Raw genomic sequence first — 23473 nt, forward strand, 5'->3', positions numbered from 1 at the left:
AAAGACATTTTTGGGCGCTGATAGAAATTCAAACCCTCCCTTTCTAACTATGATGCAAAAACGTTAACCACTGCACAGATGAATTGACGTACTAACATGACATTTATTAAAAGGAAAACTGAAGATTAATGTTAACCGTGCACCATATTTGTCAAGTGTTTATTTTAAGAGAATAGTAGAAATTCCTGAATGAACATGGTAAAATTACATTCGCAAATTGTTCTTTTATTTGTATTTTTTGTTTGTCACATGAGAAAACTCTGATTTGCCTTTTCAATTCATAGGAATATCATAGGCACTATAAAATATTCAAACTATTTACATGTGATTAGAAAAATTCGTGAAATCATTTTTTCCCTTTTTTTAAAATCAGCATTTGGGATTTATTTCAGAGAAGCGCTTGGACCCTAAAAAAATGGTTGTTTTGTCAGATGACTTAAGTGAGATTCACTTTTTGAATTGAATAAAAAAATACTTTTTTAAATAATATTCTAATTTCACATGCACCCGAATTTATTCATACATTTACATACTGCTTATATTGCTTTATACTCTATTTTGATACTGTATTTCATTTAGTTAAGTGCACGTATTGTCTGATTATGTGCGCATCGCGGGTACTATAAAAAAAACAGATATATTGCATTGTGTAATACATAGCAGCTATCCACATTATGAACATGATGTTAGTGCGTGTACGTGATATGGAAACTAGTATAGTTTCATCCATGATGTTGTTTAAATGAAGTTGCAAATGAGATTTGAGATCCTTCGTGGCCAAATAATGTGTAGCGAAAAAACATTCTCACCTTGGTTCGAGACTCCTTGTTCAGCCAGGTTACTTTTGGTGAGCAGGACAAAGAAGAGATAATATTTTCCACAGGAAAACATGGTGATGAAAGACAGGTGCGCTCCGTAGGCGTGATAGCTGTGCTGGAAGTCCTCAATTGACCCTCCAAAATAAAAGCGGTGGGCTTTTCATGAAAAGAAAGCGCGCATCTATCCACAAGTCCACACTCACGCAGGTTGTTCTTGCTATTCGTGCATCTGGAGCTGCAGGTGGAGGTGAGCCAACGAGGTGAGACGTGATAACATTGCGCGCAGAAAAGGAGCAACTTCCAAAATAAAAGAAGGAGCAGTCACCTTTGAAAGCTGCTGGTTTAACGGCGAACTTTTCATTGCAATGTAACATGTATCATGTGAATGATTTTCTTTAAAAGGCTGAAACGAGCAAGACACACAAGGAAGAATAAACGGACTTATTCTCCCTCTCTCCTCACTCTCTCACCCTCACCTCCTCTTTATTTCTCTCTCTCCCTCTCCTCCTCTCTTTTTCTCTCTCTCTCTCTGTCTCTCTCCCTCTATTTTTCTTTCCTCTCCCTTTACCTCTCACTTTCTCTCTCTCTAGCTCTTTCTCTCTCTAGCTCTCTTTCTCTCTCTCTTTCTCTAGCTCTCTCTCTTTCTCTCTCTCTCTAGCTCTCTTTCTCTCTCTCTAGGTCTCTCTTTCTCTCTCTCTAGCTCTCTTTCTCTCTCTCTAGGTCTCTCTTTCTCTCTCTCTAGCTCTCTCTTTCTCTCTCTCTAGCTCTCTCTTTCTCTCTCTCTCTAGCTCTCTCTCAATCTCTCTTTCTCTCTATTTCTCTCTCTCTAGCTCTTTCTCTCTCTCTCTATTTCTCTCTCTCTAGCTCTCTCTCTCTCTCTCTCTAGCTCTCTCTTTCTCTCTCTCTCTCTCTCTCTCTCTCTCTCTCTCTCTGTCTCTCTCTCTCTCTCTCTCTCTCTCTCTCTCTCTCTCTCTCTCTCTCTCTCTCTCTCTCTCACAGGACACAATAAGTATACAATGCTGCTTATCATTTTTTGTCAGGGTTTCTGCATTACAGTTTGTAAACAAATGAGTCACAAGTCACAATGTGTTTCTATTTTTGAGTGAAGGATGGAAATATGAAGCCAGACGCCCCCACGATGTAGTGCAATTTATACTGTATGGCTGTGTTGGATTATGCTGTTCTGGTTCAGTAATGTGTCTGTCATGCACTGACTGACAAAGCCAGGCAGATTGGTTACTCATTGACAATATGCACATTACACATGTTAACAAGCGTACACACACCTTCTTCAAAACAGAGATTGCTCAAACAAAGGAATCATCCAATAAAGTCCCACTATGACCTCTTGGGGTACTTTACTTAATTCAATAGATTGGACCTCACTGGGCAAAAAAACCTAAACTCAAAAGCGCAAAACACAGTTTTAATCCCATATCGCTGTTGGCCAGGAAGTCAGCATCAGTCACCAGAAGTGATGTTGGAGATGCTAGTTTTTTTTGCACGTATATGCTTAATTTAATTGCTGTGGCGGCCAACGTTTTAGTTGAGGTCATTTTTTTCCCCCAAGAAATTCAATCCTTTTTTCATATTTCCAGGTGATGAATTATTAGTTTTTCCACCGCTAGGCTTGCTTTTTAGAATCAAGAGGGTTAAAAGCAAGATATTTACTATTCAGTTGAAGCCGGAGATCCAATTTAAATGGAGTCCAAGATAATTCCATGTCAGGTAGTTTCATTCATTCATTCATTTTCTGAACCGCTTTATCCTCACTAAGGTCACAAGGGGTGCTGAAGCCTATCCCAGCTGACTTACACTCATACCTAAGGGCAATTTAGAGTGTCCAATCAGCCCACCATGCATATTTTTGGAATGTGGGAGAAAACCAGAGTACCCAAATAAAACCCATGCAGGCCCAGAGAGAACATCCAAACTCCACACTGGTGGACCAACCTAGATTTGAACCCAGGACTAGGAGGGCGACATGTTAACCACTCAAGCCACGGGCCGCCTGGTTTTAGAAGTTCATAATAAAATATTCATGTAAAAAGCGGAGTCTTAAAATACAGTTTTGTACAAACTATAATTTTTAAATTTTTTGCACTGATTGAACAACTAAAATGTATGTTATAAAATGTAACATGTCTTAAAAATTCTTGGTATTTAGCTTTATTAGTTTACATTCATTCATTTTCTGAAACCGCTTATCGTTACATGGGTCACAGGGGGTGGTAGAGTCTATCCAGGTGGGGGAGACCCTGATTCGGTGGCCAGCCAATCGCGGGACACAAGGAGCCGGACAACCATTCACACTGCTCCCTATGGACAATTTAGAATGTGGAAGCAGCCGAGTATGCAGAAATGAGCTAATCCGTTTTCAGAATGGGTTTCAGCTAACAGGAATGTTTTCACAAGTAGTTTTTGTGTTTGAAAAAGTGTCTTTAAATCTTCAAAGTTGCTTTGCTTCTTTTTGCGTGCAGTTATTTGTGGCCTCCACGGAGTGCTGCATGTGCAGTGATCCATGTGATTTTATCACCATCACACCAGCAGGCCATAAATTTAGAGCTTAAAATACATTTCACATGCGTGCACACAATATACAACATCAAATTGTGCTCATATTACATCCAACTCTTCTTTTCCAAACATTTCTATTGCTTTGCTTGCTGAGCAGCCTAATCATACTGTATTGGTGTCAAAGTGAACATTGCTAACAGCAGGTCCTGACCTCTGCTGTGAAATATCAAGTGATGTGTTTTGGCACTATCAATGCACTGGCAGAGGAGCAGTTTGTCAACGTGGCCTTATATCAGCAGTGATCTCAATTATTGTTAGCGGTCTATTTCACATTTCATCCAAACATAACCCTTGTCACTACTTGGAGGGTGATCTATCAGCACCATGGATAGTGACACCCTAATGGTTTGAAAGAAATTTGAAAAGGAGGGGAGATTATTATGGAAATGGACATATACTACAGTGCTCTGATGAGATCCACCTCAACAGTCTATGAATCCATTCATTTATTGCCTTCCAAAACTAGGATCTCTGGTAAACATAAAAAACCTCAACATGATAAAGTGATGGTTCAGAAAAGCCAAATTTGCTGCTTTGTCCTCCTTTATTGCCGATTGCCCTTTTCATTGAAGAACTTCTTTCACAGCCAACACCTAAAACAGTAAAAAAAATAAATAAATAAGAATGTTTGAGATACAGTGCGTTAAAAAGAGGCTTGAAATGTTTTCTCACCTTCCTCTTAAACTTTTCATTAGGTCGATACTGCCTTGAAAATGTTGGGACGATAGTGGGACTTGACAGTAATAATTTAAAATATTTCAGCGATACTGCACATAGCGTGCTTCCCCTACTTGGCCCTGTCACGCTTGGATGCCAAGGTTAAAGACACGGCAAACAATATCTGTTTTGATGGTTCTGACAGAATAGAATGAAGCCTTGATGATTGTATGCTTCAAATACTGTTTTTTTGTTTGTTTGATGGATTGTTTGTTTTTGCATCATACAACTCACAATTGTTTTTTTTTTTCATTTAAGTCACATGGTTACCCCTACCCACCCCACCTCTGGCCCGGTGTCAGCAGGGATAGGCTCCAGCACCTCCCGCGACCCTAATGAGGATGAAGCGGTTCAGAACATGAGATAAGTTGAGATGAGATTACCCCTACCATATATTTCACATTTAACATGAGGGTATAATATTAAGTCTAAGTTGATTTGTGAAAAATACACAGTATAAACTATAAATTATATAAAATATACAATGTTTTTGAGATGAACACAATAGCTCATGTAAATAAGGAGCAACTGGAGAGTCCAGAAAACAAAACAAAAAACGCTAATTGTGGAATAAATTGACTTTGCTCGGTCTGTGCAGTTTTAGAGTTTCACACATTCATTACTACTATTTCCAGGATCAATTAGTGAATCTGTTATTGCGGTCTCTATTAAATTAAGGTTTAAAACAAATTAAAAATAAAAGTCTTACCCTCAGGGACTTGAAGTTATTGCAAGAACTTTGTACATGATTCTTTGCTATGTACTGTTCAATCCCCTTTATCTAGTACATGTTGTTTGAGGGACTTTTTGCATGAGGTTTTTTATTGTAATGGTCAATTCAAACCCATTAATTCCTGCTGAGTGAATGGCACATAAGTAGACACTGGATTCACACAATATTATTTCTGCACTTACAGCAGCTGAGCAGATAGATGGATGCCTGAATCAGTCCATATGTTCTCAGCATGACACCTTAACTAACGCCCATGTTATGTGGTGTGGATACCCAAGATGACGTGGATGCTGGTGAATTTGCTGGTAAATTAGCTTTCAAACCAAGTAGACTTTGCTAACAAGACTAATTTTACATATTGGATAATGACCCAATTTCGATTTCAAACACCACATGAGTGTTCTTATTGCAAAAAGAGAACAAAACAGCATTTTTCCACAAACAGTAGGAACAGGCACAGCGCCAATCGAGATATGTGGAGGCTGTTTTCACTGGTAGAACAGTGCTGGTATGAAGGTTTGCTCATGATAATGCTTTTAGCAGACAAATATTGCAGCCTGCTATGAAGGCAAGCGAGGATTTATTTATTGTTCAAATCTGAAACACCTTTTGTATTTGGATTTCTATTTAGTGGGCTGTAACATGACCTCACATTGTCATTTGTGTCCCAATCGGAGCTTTAACTGTATCCATGTCGAGTGTATGAATGTGGAGAAATTTCTTTTGATTTCTCTGATTTAAGTGGAAAATTTCAATGAGATTTAGTTTCTATTAAGAACACAATTAAATCAATCTCAATATTTGTTTTCTTTCGGAGCTGTTTGAAAATTAGGTATGATATTTATTTTTGTTTAGATCTGCATCTCATGTAATATTTAGACTAATAAATCCCAAGTTGGGTGCTCTGGAGATTGTCAATGGGAAAATCATTAGATTTTGGATGATTTGCCCCAAAAATATTATTAATTGATCACAACTGGTTAGTCGATTGTGACAGGATGATAAACTTTTCAGTGCTGACATTTTTATCTTTTGTGCCTGTGGAAAATATCTTCTGAGAATAACAAGTCTTGCTAAAAAGTACATAAGCTGTAAAATTGTCCAAGACCGGATCCAGCAGTTTAAGCAATTTTCTAGAACAAGCAGCACCTGACTGCAATCAATTTATAAGACACCACGTTGGTGAAAATCTTATTCGGTTGGACCGAAGACTGGCACCCCTGCAGCCATTTGTGGAATAGTTTGGAAACCCCTGGTGTATGGTAAGAAAACAAGAACAAAATAACCTTGAATAAGCCATTGCACAGAGACATTGGCCATAGCGACTACAACAATTTGGAATGGTTTGAATTAGAAAGAAACCGTTGGGGTAATCGTTCAGACTGACATTAGAACTACAGACTCAGTTGATGACCACAAGCATAGCAACCCCTCTGTGGAAGGCACTGCTTCGATTTTAATGGGCTCACTAATCTCCTTTGTTAAAACAAGAAGGTTGAATTCAGAGAGTGCAAAGAAAGATGCATCAAAGCTAATGGGGATTTTTTTTAAAAAGTATTTGGGTCAGATATTATGTCCACTGCCTGCACCCCATAAAATGACCTTAAACTCAAATTCTTTCATTATTAGAGCCGCTTATCCTCACAAGGGTTGGTTACAGGGGCACTGCAACCTATCCCAACCGACTATGGACAGTAGACAGGGTACTCCCTGAATTGGAACATTGTAACAAAGAACCATGCAAACACACATACCTACAGAAAATTTTGAGTGATCAATTAGTCTAGAATGCATGCTTTTGAGACCAGAGTACTAGGCGAAAACCCACATAGGCACAAGTAAGATCATGCAAACCCCCAACAGGAAGACCCAAACTCACGCTTCGATCTCATCGCTGTGAAGCGGAAGTGGTAATCACTCGTCCAACGTGCTAACCACTCACCCACAGCGCCATAAAATCAAACTGTCAAGTGAAATTAAGTGGTTTGGCACTCAAGTGTCCTTCCGCCAGGGAGAATCAGGGCCACAATTGTGATTATGTCCTGAGGTGTGAATATGTCCAAGCAACAGCTGGAGCGTTGTCTCAACAGTCTCCATAAGGTTCCAATTTGTACTAGGTAAAGGTCAAGAGACATGTTGCTTTATTTATTTATTTATTTATCGCCTGACCTTAAAAATATTTTCACGAGTAAGAAAAAATAAAAATAAACACAAGATATCTACTTTAAAATCCGTCCAAATCTTAGCCAAACAGATTATTGTCTTTTGTGTCTTGAATGAACTTAAACAAAGTCTTGCCGAGTCTTGGCAAGAGACAGAACGGCGCAGGGCGCATAAATAAAAGAGCTTTCACATGATTGGAGAATTTCCCATTTATATTAGTTTTCAATATGTTTTAAATGCAAAGAAATGTTTATAATCTACAGTAAAAATAAAGGTATATCATTTTATTCATAAAACCTTTGGGTATATCATCTAGATTTGGATTAAATTTACCTTTTGGGAGGGAAGCAATTTCACAGTGGTTGATAGTCACTCTACAACAGCTCTCTGTAGTTGAAACAACTGTATGTCATATCTTTGAATTGAAATTGGGTACGCCAGAATTGCAGGAGCTTCTGCTCATACCTATTGCGAACATGTTTCTCATACACTATTGTGTGGGAAGCATTTGTTGACAGACAGCTTTGCTGTAATTGAGCAATTCAGGAGCTGCGTGAGACATCTGCAGTGCATCATAGAGCAAACCACTTCATACAAAAGTCAACGACCACATTTGCAGTTGTGTAAGGCCTTCTTCTCTGCCACTGATCCAAATGTGTCTCTCTATAAAAGCTCTTGTGTTAATGTACTGTAAAACTTTATCCATTAAAAACCAAGGGTGTCAAATATTCTTTTTTTTATTGAGAGATGCCAGTATCTTATATAACATGTAACAATGTCTACAATGTATTTTTTCCTGTGTCTGTGTGTTCACCTTCTTGCTACTGCAACAAAGTGAATTTCCCGGGATTTTCACGGGAAGAATAAAATTTAATCTAATCGAATCTACACTGAAACTATCAAGAATAATTTCATCAAGGAAATAATTTCAAACATTGGGAGGTCTGCTTCGGTCTGACAGTTCTGAGATCTATGGTTCAGTCCCTCGTGGGTTCCGACCTTTCTGTGAGGAGTTTGCATGTTTCTAAATTGCACCTTGTATGAATGAGTAGGAATGTGATTGTCTGTTTCATATTCAATTGACTCCCCATAGTAATTAGTTGGGATAGTCTCCAGCTACCCCTGCGACCCATGTGAGGATAAATGGTACGGAAAATGAATGAAGGATTAAAACCTTGACCTTTGACCGAGCGAACCTTTGCCATGTCTAGAAATGTATTATCACTACAAGAGGTTAATAGAATTTAGCACCTTCACCTTTTGTATTCACACCCCAACTTCACTAAAGTGTACTGTGTCGTGCAGCTACCGCTAGATTTTTACTCATTTCTTCTGCCTGTCAACTGATATCTGTATTAGGAAAAAGAGTCACCCCCTCCTCCTCCTCTTCTGCACCTCACTTTACAGCCTTCGTTCATCCATCTGGCCTCCCCCAGCACCTTCCTCTGCCTTGACTTAACTTTCTTATCCTCTTTCTACCTTTCCACAAACAACTCATTCCTTCCCCCTCAGATCCTCTGCTGCAGCACCGAGGCACCTGCCCACACACTTTTTACCCTCAGTCCATCTTGTTCTGTTCTATATGAACTCTCTCCCTCTTTTCTCTCGCTCAGTGCTGTCTCTCTTCTCCCTCTCTCTCTCTCACTCTGAATATTTCATGATTTGGTGGCGAAGTGCTGAGGTGAGGAGCCTGTCTAGAGCTTGCACAGCACAAATATTTACGCTCTGAACTGGGCTTAGTTGAGTGTCGGGACAAACTGTGTGTGTGTGTTTGAGGGTGCCTTTGGGTGTGTGTTGCTGTGCGCCATCTATGTAACAGTGATTACATGTGACATTGTTCCCAGAGGGAATAAAAGGACTTTGGTCTCATCGTACATTGCTGACGATACTGATACACTTGAACCATTGTATGATGTCTTCTTTTGGAAGATGGATGGATGGGTTGGTAGGTAGGAAGGTTGGTAGGTAGGTAGGTAGGTCGGTAGGTAGGTAGGTAGGTAGGTAGGTAGGTAGGTAGGTAGGTAGGTAGGTAGGTAGGTAGGTAGGTAGGTAGGTAGGTAGGTAGGTAGGTAGGTAGGTAGGTAGGTAGGTAGGTAGGTAGGTAGGTAGGTAGGTAGGTAGGTAGGTAGGTAGGTAGGTAGGTTGAGAGAGAGACAGAGAGAGAGAGAGTGAGAGAAAGAGAGAATGAGGTGAGGTAAGTCAGAGAATAGAAGTTAAAAGTAGAGGAGAATGCAAATATCAGATAGTCAAATGTATATTCTATTTTGGTTGGCAAAAGTGAAGCTCAATTGCAGGTCTGGAAGAACATCAAAACACAATTATGGGCTGACATGGAAGCGGTGATGCAGAAGAGTGAGGACACGCAAGGAGAAGTGGAGCTCGGCAAAATGAGAAGGACAAGGGAGAGTGACTGAGAGAGTACGAGAGAGAGAGAGAAAGAGAGAGAGGGAGAGAGAGAGAAAGGGGGGGACTCTGGGGAAGTTGACAGAAAGCTCAGAGAAATAATTGTTCTTTATTAATGGTGAAGTGAGAGAAAACAAGCAATCATTTGGAAGCCATGTCTTGGTTTATGTGTGAGTAAAAAGGAGAAAATAGCTTGGGTTAAGTTTATTATAGATTCATCACATTGTAAAGTGGATTTACTTCCATCAGTGCAGGTACCCTTGGTGGCCACTGAATGAATGCTAATGACATAGGTGATCTCCTGGCTGGTTTCATATTCTCACCAAATGCAAGTCCAAATGTGACAAGAGAAAAAAAAATGACCGATCAATGCTGACTTTGCTTTTGGAGGAAAACTTTTTATACTTTACTGCATTTGTCCCAGATGTTTTTCAGATGGTAGACTCTGTGTAAAGGTCTTGCACCCTGGCACCATAATATTAGGATAGCAAGCAAAACTGAACCTCACTAAAAAAAATTGTGTTTCAGCATAAATACAACTCAAAAATGATTACACTTGTAGCTAATGATGTGAAGAAACAAATTTGAGACAGTTCAGTGAGCACTGTTTGCAAGAACAATAGAAAGAGAAAGATAATTGCTTCTTGTTGTACAACATCTGACATACAGTGTAACAGCCCGAGGTGAAGGTTGCTTGGGGCTACACCTGTGCCTCTTTTAAGATGGTAAAAATAACGTATGATGAAGCGCGGAGCAATAATAAAGTTCTTACATCTCTCTACTGCCAGTACCCACTCAGAAGCTAGCTTGGAGACCAGTCACACATGAAGAATTTGACTAAAACTGCTTTTTTTTTCTATCTATGAAACATTACAGACATAAGGCCCATCTTGAAGCACGGATAATAATTCATGTATGTTTCACTATGTTATGTGTATTATATATTAATATACCCAAAGCTGCTTTCTTAGTTCTGCAGCAACCGGCCAAGTCAACTTGTATGGATGTGGTTTTCTGCCTCTGAGTCAATGTTGGAGGAATCTTGCAATAGCTCACCATGAAGAACTATTCCCCTGAGCTGTCATTTTTGGGGTTTTACCACACCGAGTGGACTTTCAAGTTGTTTCTGATATTATTGTGAAGCATCATTAAAATTGTTAAATTTTGCCATCCTTATCTGATTACCCTAGAAGGGGCACCAGCATCTATGGCTCCTATTTTCCCATTGGCCCAGTTAGTTGTGATCAAGGGCTAAAAAAAAAAATGGTTCTTGACCAAAAATGAATCGCATATTAATAATAAGGCAATTTAACATTAACAAGAGGAAAACACTTTGTTCTTTTCCACTGTGCGTCACTGATAAGGTTACTTGGCTTGAGTAAATTTTGATTGTGAAAGGCAAAGTTTCTCATTTGGGCCAATGACTGTCGAGTACTATAGCATTCAAACAGCAGTTTCTCATATTCGAAAGTGACTGACTTAAGAATTTCCATTAAGCACAATAATAAGTTATGGTATGGTATGTGGCTTAAATTAACTTTTTAATTGAGTACAATAGATATGGAACAAATCAGTCATCCATTCATTTTCTGCACTGCTTATTCTCACTAGAAGCAGAAGTTGAACATTTAGAGACACCCAATGTAGATCGACCTGTTCCACTCCTTCTCAACATTTGTCTTAACATATATATTTACTTTAACACCATGTTTGTGCATGATCAATTACAACCAGCCACATGTACTGAAAATCTGAAGTTTCAAACCTGGATTCTCTGACCACTATGGCAGATATGCTAACCACTTCTTTTCAGTGCTGCCGATGCATCAACTAATGAGATAGAAATGGTGTTCTTGTATCTGAATACAGGCTTTATATGAAGTTTAAATTCAAAATCTTTCATTCGTCTCATGGTCAGAGGACATATTTGGTATTCAACTTGTTATCGACAGAGAAACGGCAAGGTGACACATCAGCCCTCCAGAGGACCTCATATAAAGAGTGATCTTCCCTTTCTGTGTCCCACTGAGCTTATTGCCTTTGTTCTTAAGCCCTGTGAGGCTTTGAGTCGATGTGCCACCAGATCTGAACACCTGTTGTTTGAACATTGATCCGGCTAGCAGGAAGTGAAGGCAAGATTTGTGGTTAAAGAGTTTGACTGACGCTATGTCCAAATTGCCCAGTTGGATGTTAAATTCTTTCTGTGATTATGGGATATGAAAGGCTCCGTGCCCTTGAAAAGTTGAAACACATCCTAATCTTTCACAAACCCTATAGGGGGAACTACTGTATATATTGACTCCTAGATGTCCAGGACTAACAACTGTGTTTGCACAGTATAGAGCCAATGTAGATTAGATTATACATTCTATCCTCTCATAATCTGTGGTCACTGGCCAAATTCTTGAATAAAATCATGTGTTTCAGGCAATCTCTGCAACTTTCTGGATGTTGCCTTTATATATCACAGCAGGTCTGTTTATTGGCCAAAACCACAAGGTAGACTTGTGCATTCTGAAAAGCTCCCCTGGCAGCTTTGTTTCTCTTTGTACGCTCTCTCTCTTTCTCTTTCCATGCACTGTGTTGTGATGAGGATTAAGCTGCAGCCTCGGTTTGATAAAGAAGAGTCAGTGAGACCTGTGTATCTATTCTCTGGGGGAGAGCTTTAAAAGGTGGCAGCGGGATCCTGCCCTCTCGTTGACCACATAGACAGCCGACGCAGCATTTCACAGCGAGCTCCCACCTACACTAAAGGACTCAAACAGTTCAATATTGCACATCTTAAAATAGAGCGATTTTTGGCCAGTTCATGGTTTCAATTGGTAATTGTTTCAGTCCACTATCCATCTATGTCCTACCGTCTACTTTTTAAAAGACCTCATACATGCTCAGACGGCACCCTGAGCCAATCCAAATATATGTGGGAAGGATAAGCCATAGACTTAACACTTTGCCAGGGCATCCCAGGATGCCAGTTTGTTTCCTGAGTACTGCCAATGAGCTTTTGAAATGTTTCAAATCCCAGACAGCAGAGGGGGAACAGTCCCATACAGACGAGCACTCCACTTTACGATGTAAAGAAATGAAATCCTCCTATGTAGAGTTTGCATCTTCTCCCTTGGCTTGCGTGGGTTTTCTCCGGGTACTCTGGTTTCCTCCCCACATCACAAATACATGCAGGCTGATGGAATACTATAAATTGCCCCTACATATGAGTGTGAGCATGTACCGTTGTCAGTGTCCTCGTACCCTGCGGTTGGTTGGACATTCACCAATTCAGTGTCCCCTGCTTGGTGCCCCAAGTCAGTTGGGATAGGCTCCAGCACCCCTGCAACCGTTCTGAGGATAAGCAGTTCAGAAAATGAATGAATATATGCCAATGTGGATCATTCTGCTGCCTTTGGTGCAAGCACCACAAATTCAGTTCTGTTAGTATATACATTGTTTACTACCCCGAAAAAACACTGGATAATGAACATTTGCATTTATGTTGTTGCAATGATGCTCCAAGATACGTTTTGGGCCATTGGGATAAACAAAACACTAATGCTTCAATGGGAATTTTAATCAATTTACTGCCGCTCTTGTTCTAGTTTAATTTTCAGTGGAGGGGAAATGATACACGCTTTTAGCTTCATATATAGTTTATGTTGGTTCAATTCCCAAAGGCTGTCCCAATACTGAAAATGGGTGGGTTAAGTCAGCATATCTGACATAAATACATATATAGGAGACTCACTGTAGTGACCACTTATTTATAAAGAGTAAAAACAAAAAGATATTCAATATTTTACTTTCCGGTAAACATGTCAACTATCTCTTTTCTTGATAAATTCCAATTATTGTTTCCTCCTTTGCAACAGGTGAAATGTTTGTAAAAGATAATACATATGGGCTGCGTGAGATTAATTCTACACTGCCAAAGTGTGTCACTAAAATCTCCAAGCGCATTTTGATTATAAATATATTATTCATGATGATAACTGAACTACTTGTGTAGAATCGTTCATTCATATGCATAATTCATATGAAAGAGCTGCACATAATGAACGTGGCAAATCAGCGGCAACTCTAAAGACGTGTCTGTTTATGTTTCCACGCCCATTCTTTTGATTACACCAGTGATAGCCCCAAGGTGACCCTTTCAAGACGGTCGGTTGGATAAAGTTTCTTGTGTGAAATCAAAACCAAACTTGTTATTTCTCCATCAAAAAGCCATGTTACTTCGTTCAATTTGTATAATCAACAAAGCATTCTTAAAGGAAAGATTTACAGGAAAAAAAAGCCTAGAAAACAAGCAAACTAAAAGAGATATAGTAATCTCTATAAATATATATATATAAATTTTAAATTGTGTACCAGTGTATCACAAGAAAGAAAACTCAGAATGCAGGACTGTTACTATTCAGTAGAGAGTCATTGAAAGACTCTGCTGCATTATTCCCAGAACACAAATATATCCCAGGTAGCATAATGGATTGAAAATGATTTTTTTGGTTTTGCTCATGAGACATACTTGTGACAATGTCCTGGACATTTTTATTTGTCTGCATGATGTGTGAAAACAAACACTTAGAAACAAAAATCTTTTTTAAATGTTTTTTTCTCTTTTCAAAAGAAAGCTTTTATCCAAGTGTTACTTTATTTACCACATTGCTAGTATCGTGGCTTTCAAGAAAACACTGTCATTTGTAGGATGTTTTCATAAAGTTACTATTTTTTTAAATCCCAAAAAAACACTTGAATTCCTAAAACATTTTTGAAGCACATTAAGCATTTAAAAAAATACTTAAATACAAAACCATAGCATTGACATTAACCAAATAATTATGAAAATGCTTATTTACTTGCTATCCTGTCAAATGGTAATTTTTATCACAATGTGATAAAAAGATGATTAATCAGGTACAATCAATACAAGAACTTGATCCAGGCTATCTACAATTACAAGCCAATGGGTTACAGTTCCAATTTAATTTCTCAAATGACTTGCTTATGAGTATAATAAAATACAGATCAAGATATTCGCCCTATACTTACCTCCGTCAAATTTACATGTCACCCGTTTGCCTGAGAAAAAGGAAGAAAAAAGAGAAGAAAATAAACATACAGGAAATGATAGACAGTATACTGTATGTAATTGAGAACACTAATACAAATGTTTAAGGGGGATGGCTCAGTTGCAGTGCATCAGCTATATACACAAGAGTGACAGAGATTTATATAGTAAACATATAAGTGTTCCTGAAACCCTCGCGTGTAAACACGTATAGAGGGAATTTGGTGTATTTATAAAGTTCCGACTGCATACTCCTCTGTTTCCAGTCATAGGAAACCATCTTCCCTGTTCCTCAGCCTCTTCTCCTCTGGGTGCACGGCCTGAAAATGTATGTTATGGGTCTTGAGTGCTGAGTGCACTTGTGAGTTTCACAAGAACATCAAAACACAATCAAGTTCCGCCGATCCCTGAGGTTCCAAGCCGGGAGCCGGCACTTAGGAAATTTCAGAGGGGATTGAGAGAGGATAGAAAGAAGTTGGAGATATTAAGGCAAAAATTAGAAAAAGGTGCAGTTTCAAAATACTGTGTATGAATGAATAATGATGTGCATAATGCATTTTTTCTCAAATACATCAGATTTTAAAGTCAAATGCTTGATTGTTGTCTCCATTTTAAGGTAACCTGCCACTCACTATGGCACATTTTGTGAAACAACCATATTTTACACCAATCACAGACTTAACATTTATTCATTCATCTTCTGAAGGGTCGTGGGGGGTGCTGGAGCCTATCTAAGCTATCTAGAGGCACCCTCAATCGGTGATCAGCCAACCGCAGGCATAAGGGGGACAACCATTCCCGTCACATCATTCATACCTAGGATCAATTTAGAGCGTTCAAGTAGCCTACCGATGCATGTTTTTGGAATATGGAAGAAAACCAGAGTACCCGAAGAAAACCCATGCAAGCCTGAGGAGAACACACAGTCGACTAAAATGTTAGGTCGACATGCTAACCCCTAGCCCACCGGGCCACATACTTAACATCAATCAATTAATTTCGAACAATACTTATCCTGGTCAGGGGTGCTAGAGCCGATCGCAGAGTGGAACTTGGTACTGTTTATTATATTATCTTGTTCTTAACATAGGCCTAAATTCCAGCTCAAGAAAAACAGTCACAAAAGTACGAAACTCTCATCACCTTGGTGTCATTGTAGGACATGTATTCTTTTATTTGCATAATTTGGAGTAATGCCTAGAAAGTTTAATTGTGTCAATTAAATGTGATATTTTGGAGATTTGTTTTGAATTCTTCCCCTACAAAACCAGACATATAATGAATTGAGGCAATTATTTGTCACATAATAAATAGGCAATACTTTTCTGAAATTGTTGACAGCAATCGTTAGCAGTTTGAAAAAAAACAATCTTGGGGTTTTTGTTTTTTGTTTTGTTTTTAAGATTCAATTCACATGTGGTACATAAAAATGAGGTTGCGTGTTATTCATATTCTGCTCTTAGTTTTGCTAGTAGAAATGAAAAATTGGCCAGCGTAAAATACTCGCCACTGAACAAGTCGGAAAAAGGGACGGCCAATAGTTGGCAAGAATGTACCTATGAGTTCCATTCCAATGGTTAAAATTGTAAGGAAAGCCAGGCTCAATATTGGCACAACAGTATCAGAATGAGCATCACGGAGCTGATTTCACCATCGCAAGAAATATACTCTTCAATCATGTTTCTACAATCCTTAATGTCGACTTGATTATGCAAGAGCCAGCAGACATGCTGGCAAATTGTGAACGGAAATGTGTCCTCCAAGTAAACTTTCTTTTCAGATGACTTTTCTCACATCACATCACCACTTCAATTTGAGGCTATGCCTCAAATTCACTAAGCTAATGAGCATCTGCATGTGTACTATATAAAAACTTTTAGCATGATATATTTAAAAACAGAATGACAGTGTGAAAACCAGGCATGAATAATTACATGCCCTGGGTGCCTTTTGGTTGGATGTTTCCTGATTTGAGAAATGTCCATGCTTGTCATTAGACAGTGAACTATGGGAAAGTGATGTCTTAGTAAAGCTGGAGCGCAAAGTCTCAAGACATTAATAGGAAGGGAAAAGTCAGGCAGCATCACTGTCAGCCTCTGTGCAAGGGCCCACAAGATCAGAGAGTCTGCCTGTGCCAGACAGGAAAGGTAGGGTTGGTAGAGAGATACAGACAGAAGGAAGGAAAAGGAGAAAAAGTTAGCCAGTGACAAGGAGACAGAGGGAAAAGCACAGACGGGGTCTTGGAGGAAGGTAAAGCAAACATTGACAGGGAGGGAGGATAAATAGAAGACATGTTCCTTCTGCCACTTGCCTTTGCTGACTTCAGATTATGCGCTTCATTGGCCACGTGTCACCTTGTGTATGTCTGGTGAAAAAACATAGGAACGAATAGGCAGCCATTGAATGATTATGACCGAGCACATTGACAATTGAGTCACACGAAACTTTCTGCAAGATTCACGATTCGGTTGGGGGAAAACTGGGGGGGAAAAAACACTAAAAATGGGAAACTTCAAGGTTGCCTTACTGCTCTGCTCCATTTACATTATCAATGAGGCATACACTTTTACGGTAATGGAAAGATACTGTAGTGAAAAGGAAGACAGGAGAATTTGAAAGGAATTGTGTGTTAGGGTTAACATGGAGATCAGAGTTTAGAAGTCCAGTCAGTCACGTGAAATAGACCTAATGTAATGTGAATGAAAACTTTCTTTAATAGAGAGAAATAGGGAGATTTGCCAGAACTCTGCCTTTGTCAAATCATTTGTCATTTCCTATAACATGTTCATTCATGTCTATGTCATCATTTTTTAGCATGACTGGATGTAGCTACACACTGCACCTGGAGTAAAAATAATAATAAACAATTGGCAGGAGTAAAGCAAGCTATTATTATGATCAAATCCAGTAAAAAAAATCTATGTATTGAAATCCCAACAATACTTGTGTAGCATTCAGATGTATAACCAGAATCTCGATACGCTCAACATCTGCAGTAGCTAGATTATCTCGACAAAGGAGAAGCGCTCACGGATATAGATTTAGACAGATTTGTGAACAATATTTGATAGAAGACGGCCTTTAGTTTCTATAGAAGTATTCCTAGAGTTGCGAGTTCAGTTCATGAAAGAGATTTGTGTGAGTCAAATTGTTGCATTTGGTATTTTTGTTGAATGATGAAGGAGCTTCCAATCACTTTAGTCTTTCTTTGATGTTCTAGAGTCTTTTGAGTTCATTTTGTTGCTGTCATCATCTGTTACATCAATGAAGATTAATGAGCCTATGCCAATAGAAACCATGCAACTACGAGCCATGAAATTATCTCCACTGGCTTTCACAGATGAGATTACATGTTTGGCCGTAAGCAGGTCATTACTTCCTTGAAACATTCAATTATTTTGTTGTTAAATCTTTGCTGACATGAATCTTGGTCTCATTATTCCATAAAACCAAGTTCCAAAACTTTTTCAATTCGAAATTCCAGTATGGCCTTCCAGAATGGTTTGCATCTTCTCTTATAGCAACTGTACATTGGTCAACTTTCGGGACTTTCCTTCTAAAGTTCTAGTAGTGATGGTTAATGTCACTAACAGTTCATGAAGGAAAATTCTTTCCAACTATCAAAATGTCATGTTTCTTTTTCATTCTCTCTTGGCTCTACACTCACTTTTTTTGGGAATCCCCGCTGGTTGTGATGCTAAACTGTATAGTTTTGTATAGTCAACAATACAAAGTGACTATGTTAAATTGTATAAGCAGTTATTATTTAGGTTTTGTATTCAATTCCAGCATAAACAACAGAAAACATCTCTCAAATGTTGATCTTAAAATAAAGAATTCCCCTTCATTTTCACTACGCTAAAAATAAATCAACTAGCCTTAATGAAAAATATTTTTGAAAGGTTCATGCAATCCATGAATATGCAATCAAAAGTCCAAACATGCAAGTTAAAAAATATTTTTTCTTCTAAATTGTGTGTACCCATTACTGTGGCCAATTTAATTCGTTAATAACTGATTACCCTGTGTATATTGAAATGAAGGGAAAAAACAGCTTATCAAAGAAAAATATTGGTCATTTCATCCATTTAATTATGAATTATATCTCTCCCCAACATTTTTCTTTAAACTGAAAGTTTGACTACGTAAAAGTGTCTCTTTTGACCCCGACAACCCTATTTTCACTTTGGGTTTAGAATCTATTATTCATTCTTTCCCCTAACAGCAGTATAGTGCCCAGTCCAAGAGTGTTTGAAGTCTGAAAGTATCACATAAATCAAATGAAAGGTGAAGCTAGAGAACTCAATCTGCGGGCATCTATTTTGGGGTCAATACGACATTTGGGGGGGAAACATCTACATGAATGAATTGTTATACACAATTCTTTATGTGGTCCAAAACAAAGAAAAGGTAAAGGGTTTAAATAATTTAAAAGGAATCAGCAATACAGACACACTTAATCAACTAGTGGATTTTCCATTTTTAAAATATGTATTTGATATCATTAGGGGTGGCCTTTGGTTCTAAAGAGCCATTATTAAGATGGAAATGGTCACAATTCAAGCTCCAAGCCTCTGCACTTACAGAGGAAATGACATGAAATGTGAACTTTTGCCTTTCCAACTATATAATTTTTTATAATAAAACCTTATTATTTCAAATTGAAAATAAGTGGCCAAGCAAAGCCTGCCAGACATTCTTTTTTTTTTTTTTATTATTGGATGGGAAGTTTCCAGGATAAAAAAAAGAAAGTGGCACTATATACGCAACTGCTTATAAAAGGGATACAGTCCGAAATGTCAAATTTCACAGCAGTTGAAACTGAACTTGAGCGATTGAATTCATCAAACGGCCGTAACTAATGGTTTGGTGTGTTGTTTTTTTTATGTTCTCACCTCCAAATCTTACACCATGAGCAACTTGAGGGATAGCACCAACTGTTTTGAGCGCTAGTACAAAGCAAACTGTAGTGTTGTACTTGACAAAGTGCGCTCTTAGATTTATGTAGTACCTCAACTGTTTGCAGAGATAGAGATAGATAGATAGAGAGATAGAGAGAGAGAGAGAGAAAGATAGAGAGAAAGATAGAGAGAGAGAAAGAGAGCGAGAGAGAGAGAGAGAGAGAGAGAGAGAGAGAGAGAGAGAGAGAGAGAGAGAGAGAGAGAGAGAGAGAGAGAAAGAGAGAGAGAGAGAGAGACAGAGAGAGAGACAGAGAGAGAGAGACAGAGAGAGAGAGACAGAGAGAGGGAATATTCATAAAAACTGCATGCGAAGACAAAGCGCACTCTGTTCAGACTGAAGGTAGGACAGATTACCTCTTGCCAGGCTTTCATCCATCTTTGGAAGAAAGAAATTTGATTGGGAAAAAAATAAATAAATAACTAAGCTATACCGTACTGCTGCAAAAATAAATAAATAAATAAAATTGGCCCATTTGTTTTTGTGTCACACTTAAGTATAGGCCATGATTTTACTGAACTGAAATGCAAAGTGGGGCAGAGTAGAGGATGAGGAAAAGTAGACATGAATTATGCTAAATAAGAAATGCAGGTTTATACTTCAAACCACTCCATACAGTGTTGATATTGTAGGCAACATTTTTGGTGGTAAGAAGGCTTATTTTAATTTTTTCATTCATTCATTTTCTGTACCGCTCATCCTCACATAGGTCGCGGGGCACAAGAAGACAGATAACCAGTCAAGTTCACACTCATACCAAGGGGTTATTTTGAGTAAGACAGTAAGACATAAGAAGACAGACAACCAGTCAGGTTCACACTCATACCAAGGGGTCATTTTGAGTCCTACAGTGCATGTTAATGGGATGTGGGTAACCAGAGTACCCTGAGAAAACCCACACCAGCAAGGGGAGATCATGCAAACTCCACACAGGAAGATAGGAACTCACCTAGGATTGAACCATTGATCTCAGAACTGTCACAATGTCAGTAACGCATATCGTCCAAATGGCCAGCAACGCATGTAAGATGTCACAAAAATGGATGATATGGGATAAATTCTTTGTTCATGTGCCTGTGTGTTATCAACTCTGAAGCTTTGTCTTTTCACTTCCGTGAACTTGAAGTTGCATCAGTTCTCTCCATTAATTTTCCTCAGGCGTTGCCTGACAGTGCTGACAATGATGGTACCTGATGTCTCAATAATAACACACAGGAGAAATGTTGATTTCTAAAAGAAGAGAAAACCAGCGTTCAATACTGTGCTAAAACTAAAAGCTTGTTGTGCGACAGCAAAAAAAAAAAGATGCAAAATTCTCAGATGTATAGCAAGCCACAGAGTCACAATCCTAATTCATTGACCGTCGAGCTTGAGGTGCCAGTCTAATGGTTCCCTTGTGGTCTTTCATTTAAAAAAGATGACATATATTGCTACAGCGGACATCTTTTGGGCAATTAATAAGGCCTAATGAATAATTCTGGACTCTACTTTAACAGACAGAAATCAAATGTGGTGTGACTTGAGTCCCATCTTTATTGATTTTTTGCTGTTTCTCTCCTTGGAGGTTCACCATGTAACAATCAATCAAGTGAGGCAAGCCCTGTCTCTCACATCTACTGATGGAATATTGGCAATTTACGACATTTGAAAAGAATGATGGGTGCCCCCAAATGTTGTAAATCTATGAGGCTACTTGTTAACTGCCCAGCACATCCATTGACTCAAATGCTTTGACTCAAACATTACTCACCCGCTGGAAAAGTGTTGGATTGACAGATAAATAACAAAAGAATCGAAAATGTATTGTATCATATTTCTTCGGGAAAAGTATTTGCTGTAAACCTAAATTCAAGTTTCAGTCATTAACTACGGTTATACTATAATTTGTATTTTAATTCAACCAATTGACATGGGGCTAAATAGTATTGTGGGAGTCAAATGCAGAAGAAAAATGAACAAATATACTAGTTGGAATTTGACTTTTATGGACTTCAGTGGAACTCCATTACAGCCATCTTCAGGCATTATCACACACATTCTATTTTGATGTTTTCGTTCATTTATGTCATTGTTTACACAGGTTAGTGGCCAGAAGGCAATATAAAAAAATATACACTTAAAAAATATGACTCATTTGCAGGAACGACGTAGGAGTAAAACTGGTAGTTCTTAGCGAAGCATAGTTGATCTGTGATAACCTGTGAGGGGGCGTGGTGGATCTGCACATGCTCAGTAGTGCCTCAGAGCACAATTCTATGGGGAGCTGAAATCGACAGAACACCAGCAGACATTGATTCAAAAGTTATTATAAGCTTTACTCATTGAATCTCATCTCAGGTTGAAGAGTATGCGTGGTCGTAGTTAGTGAAAGATTCATTTTCTGAACCGCTTTGCCTCACCAGGGTTGCAGGGGGTGCTGAAGCCTATCCCAGACAACTACGGACTGTGGCGGGGACGCCCTGAATTTGTTTGCCAGACAATCGCAGGGCACAAAGAGAATACAACGGTCTTCTTTGCATGTTTTTGGAATGTGAGAAGAAACCGGCCTACCCAGAGAAAACCCACGCAAGCCTTGGGAGAACATGCAAACTCCATACACTGCTGACCAACCTGGGTTTAAACCCTCGACTCCAGAACTGTGCGGCTGCCTCCATTTTTTTAGTATTCTTTTTCATTTATTGCTATTGAAATATTTTTTTTAAAATCTTTTAAATAGAGGGGATTCATGGAATTGTATTGTTAAGTCTGGACAACAATAAAAATAATAATAAATTGGACCACAAAGAATGGATGTTATGCTACCAAGGTGCATGGTTTGGAATGAAGAAAAAAAAGACTTTTGAAAATATTTTTTAAAATTTCATGGATGTTTTAAATGCAGGTCAGTGAAATGTTTAGACCAGCAGAATACCTTCACGGCACACCTCTGCCAATGGTTGGTCCATTGAGAGAATAGAGTCTTCTTTTAAGAAAATAGGAATAGAGTATGCAATTAATTGTACGACATGCACTACATGCATATTTTTGACATGCGGGAGGAGGAAGCCAGAGTCCCTGGAGAAAACTCACCTAAGCGCAGTATGAAGTGCACTCTACACTATGGGCGAGAGCCGAATATGCAATCTTGATTCTGAGATGAAAATGATGGGGCACCTGGCTATTTTTTTCTGCGTTGCGGACAATTTTTTTAAACCTACTAAATATATAGATATATTCACAATATCTCCTTAATTTTTGTTGAAGCAACCAAGGCATTTTTTTTTTTTGCCTTTTAGTAAGAAAGGTTATGGCATAGCACGTAAAACGGGTAGTGGCAAACACTGTCCTTGTTGAGAACGTTAAAGCTGCAGTTTTTTGGGACTCAAAATTAAAATGTGGCACATTTTCTAGACAAGTGTGTACCTATTACAATCATGCTCATCTAATATAATTTGGCATTCTTATCAAAATCAGATAGCATTCTGAATGAGTGGTTAACACATCTGTCTCAGAGTTCTGGGATCAAAGGTTCCGAGCTTCCTGCGCGAGTTTCCTGTGCGGAGTGTGCGTTTTCTCCCTGTGACTGCGTGGGTTTTTTTTCCGTATAGACACACATTCCTCCCGCATCCTAAAAGATATGGTTGACGAGACATTCTCCATAAATCTGATTGTAAGTGTCAGAGGCTATTTGGTCTGTGTATATGTGGCCTAAAATTGACTGGCCTGACCTCTTCCTTCTCTGCCTTTTGCCCAGAGGTAACTGAGGTTAGCTCCAGCACCCCCACCCATGTGGTACAGAAGAGTTCAATCTTAAGTAGCATAGTGAAGCTTAACCAAAAAAAAACATTTTGTCACTTTTAAATGTGGAGTATTTGAAATACAGCTTTAAAAAATATAAATAAAGTGAAATAATTTAAGTTGGCAAATTGAAGCATGGATTGATAAATTACTGTATCTGCCATAAGAAAAATATTTAGCCCAATACATGATGGAGTCTAATCTAATCACACACAAAAATGTGCTCTTCATATTCTTTAAAATAAATATGAACCCAGAAAAATAAAT

The 23473-nt window shown here is 38.6% G+C and overlaps 2 protein-coding genes across 10 annotated transcripts in view; one reads left to right on the forward strand and one right to left on the reverse strand.

Annotated features, from left to right (window-relative positions):
* Window positions 1-1294, reverse strand: part of LOC144193861 (ephrin type-A receptor 6-like) — a 45088-nt gene extending 43794 nt beyond the window's left edge. For 3 of the 8 annotated variants that reach the window (XM_077712471.1, XM_077712469.1, XM_077712470.1), the window contains exon 1: window positions 810-1293. In XM_077712471.1, coding sequence (XP_077568597.1) covers window positions 810-891 — 82 coding nt within the window. In that variant the 5' untranslated portion in view covers window positions 892-1293. Of the gene's footprint in view, window positions 1-359; window positions 408-809 lie in introns of all 8 variants that reach the window. The other 5 variants (XM_077712472.1, XM_077712473.1, XM_077712468.1 and 2 more) reach the window with 4 other exon arrangements.
* Window positions 1-23473, forward strand: part of cdh16 (cadherin 16, KSP-cadherin) — a 126166-nt gene that overhangs the window by 70625 nt on the left and 32068 nt on the right. The window lies entirely within an intron of this gene.

Source organism: Stigmatopora nigra, chromosome 3 (assembly GCF_051989575.1).
Source record: "Stigmatopora nigra isolate UIUO_SnigA chromosome 3, RoL_Snig_1.1, whole genome shotgun sequence".
Classification (NCBI taxonomy): Eukaryota; Metazoa; Chordata; class Actinopteri; order Syngnathiformes; family Syngnathidae; genus Stigmatopora; species Stigmatopora nigra.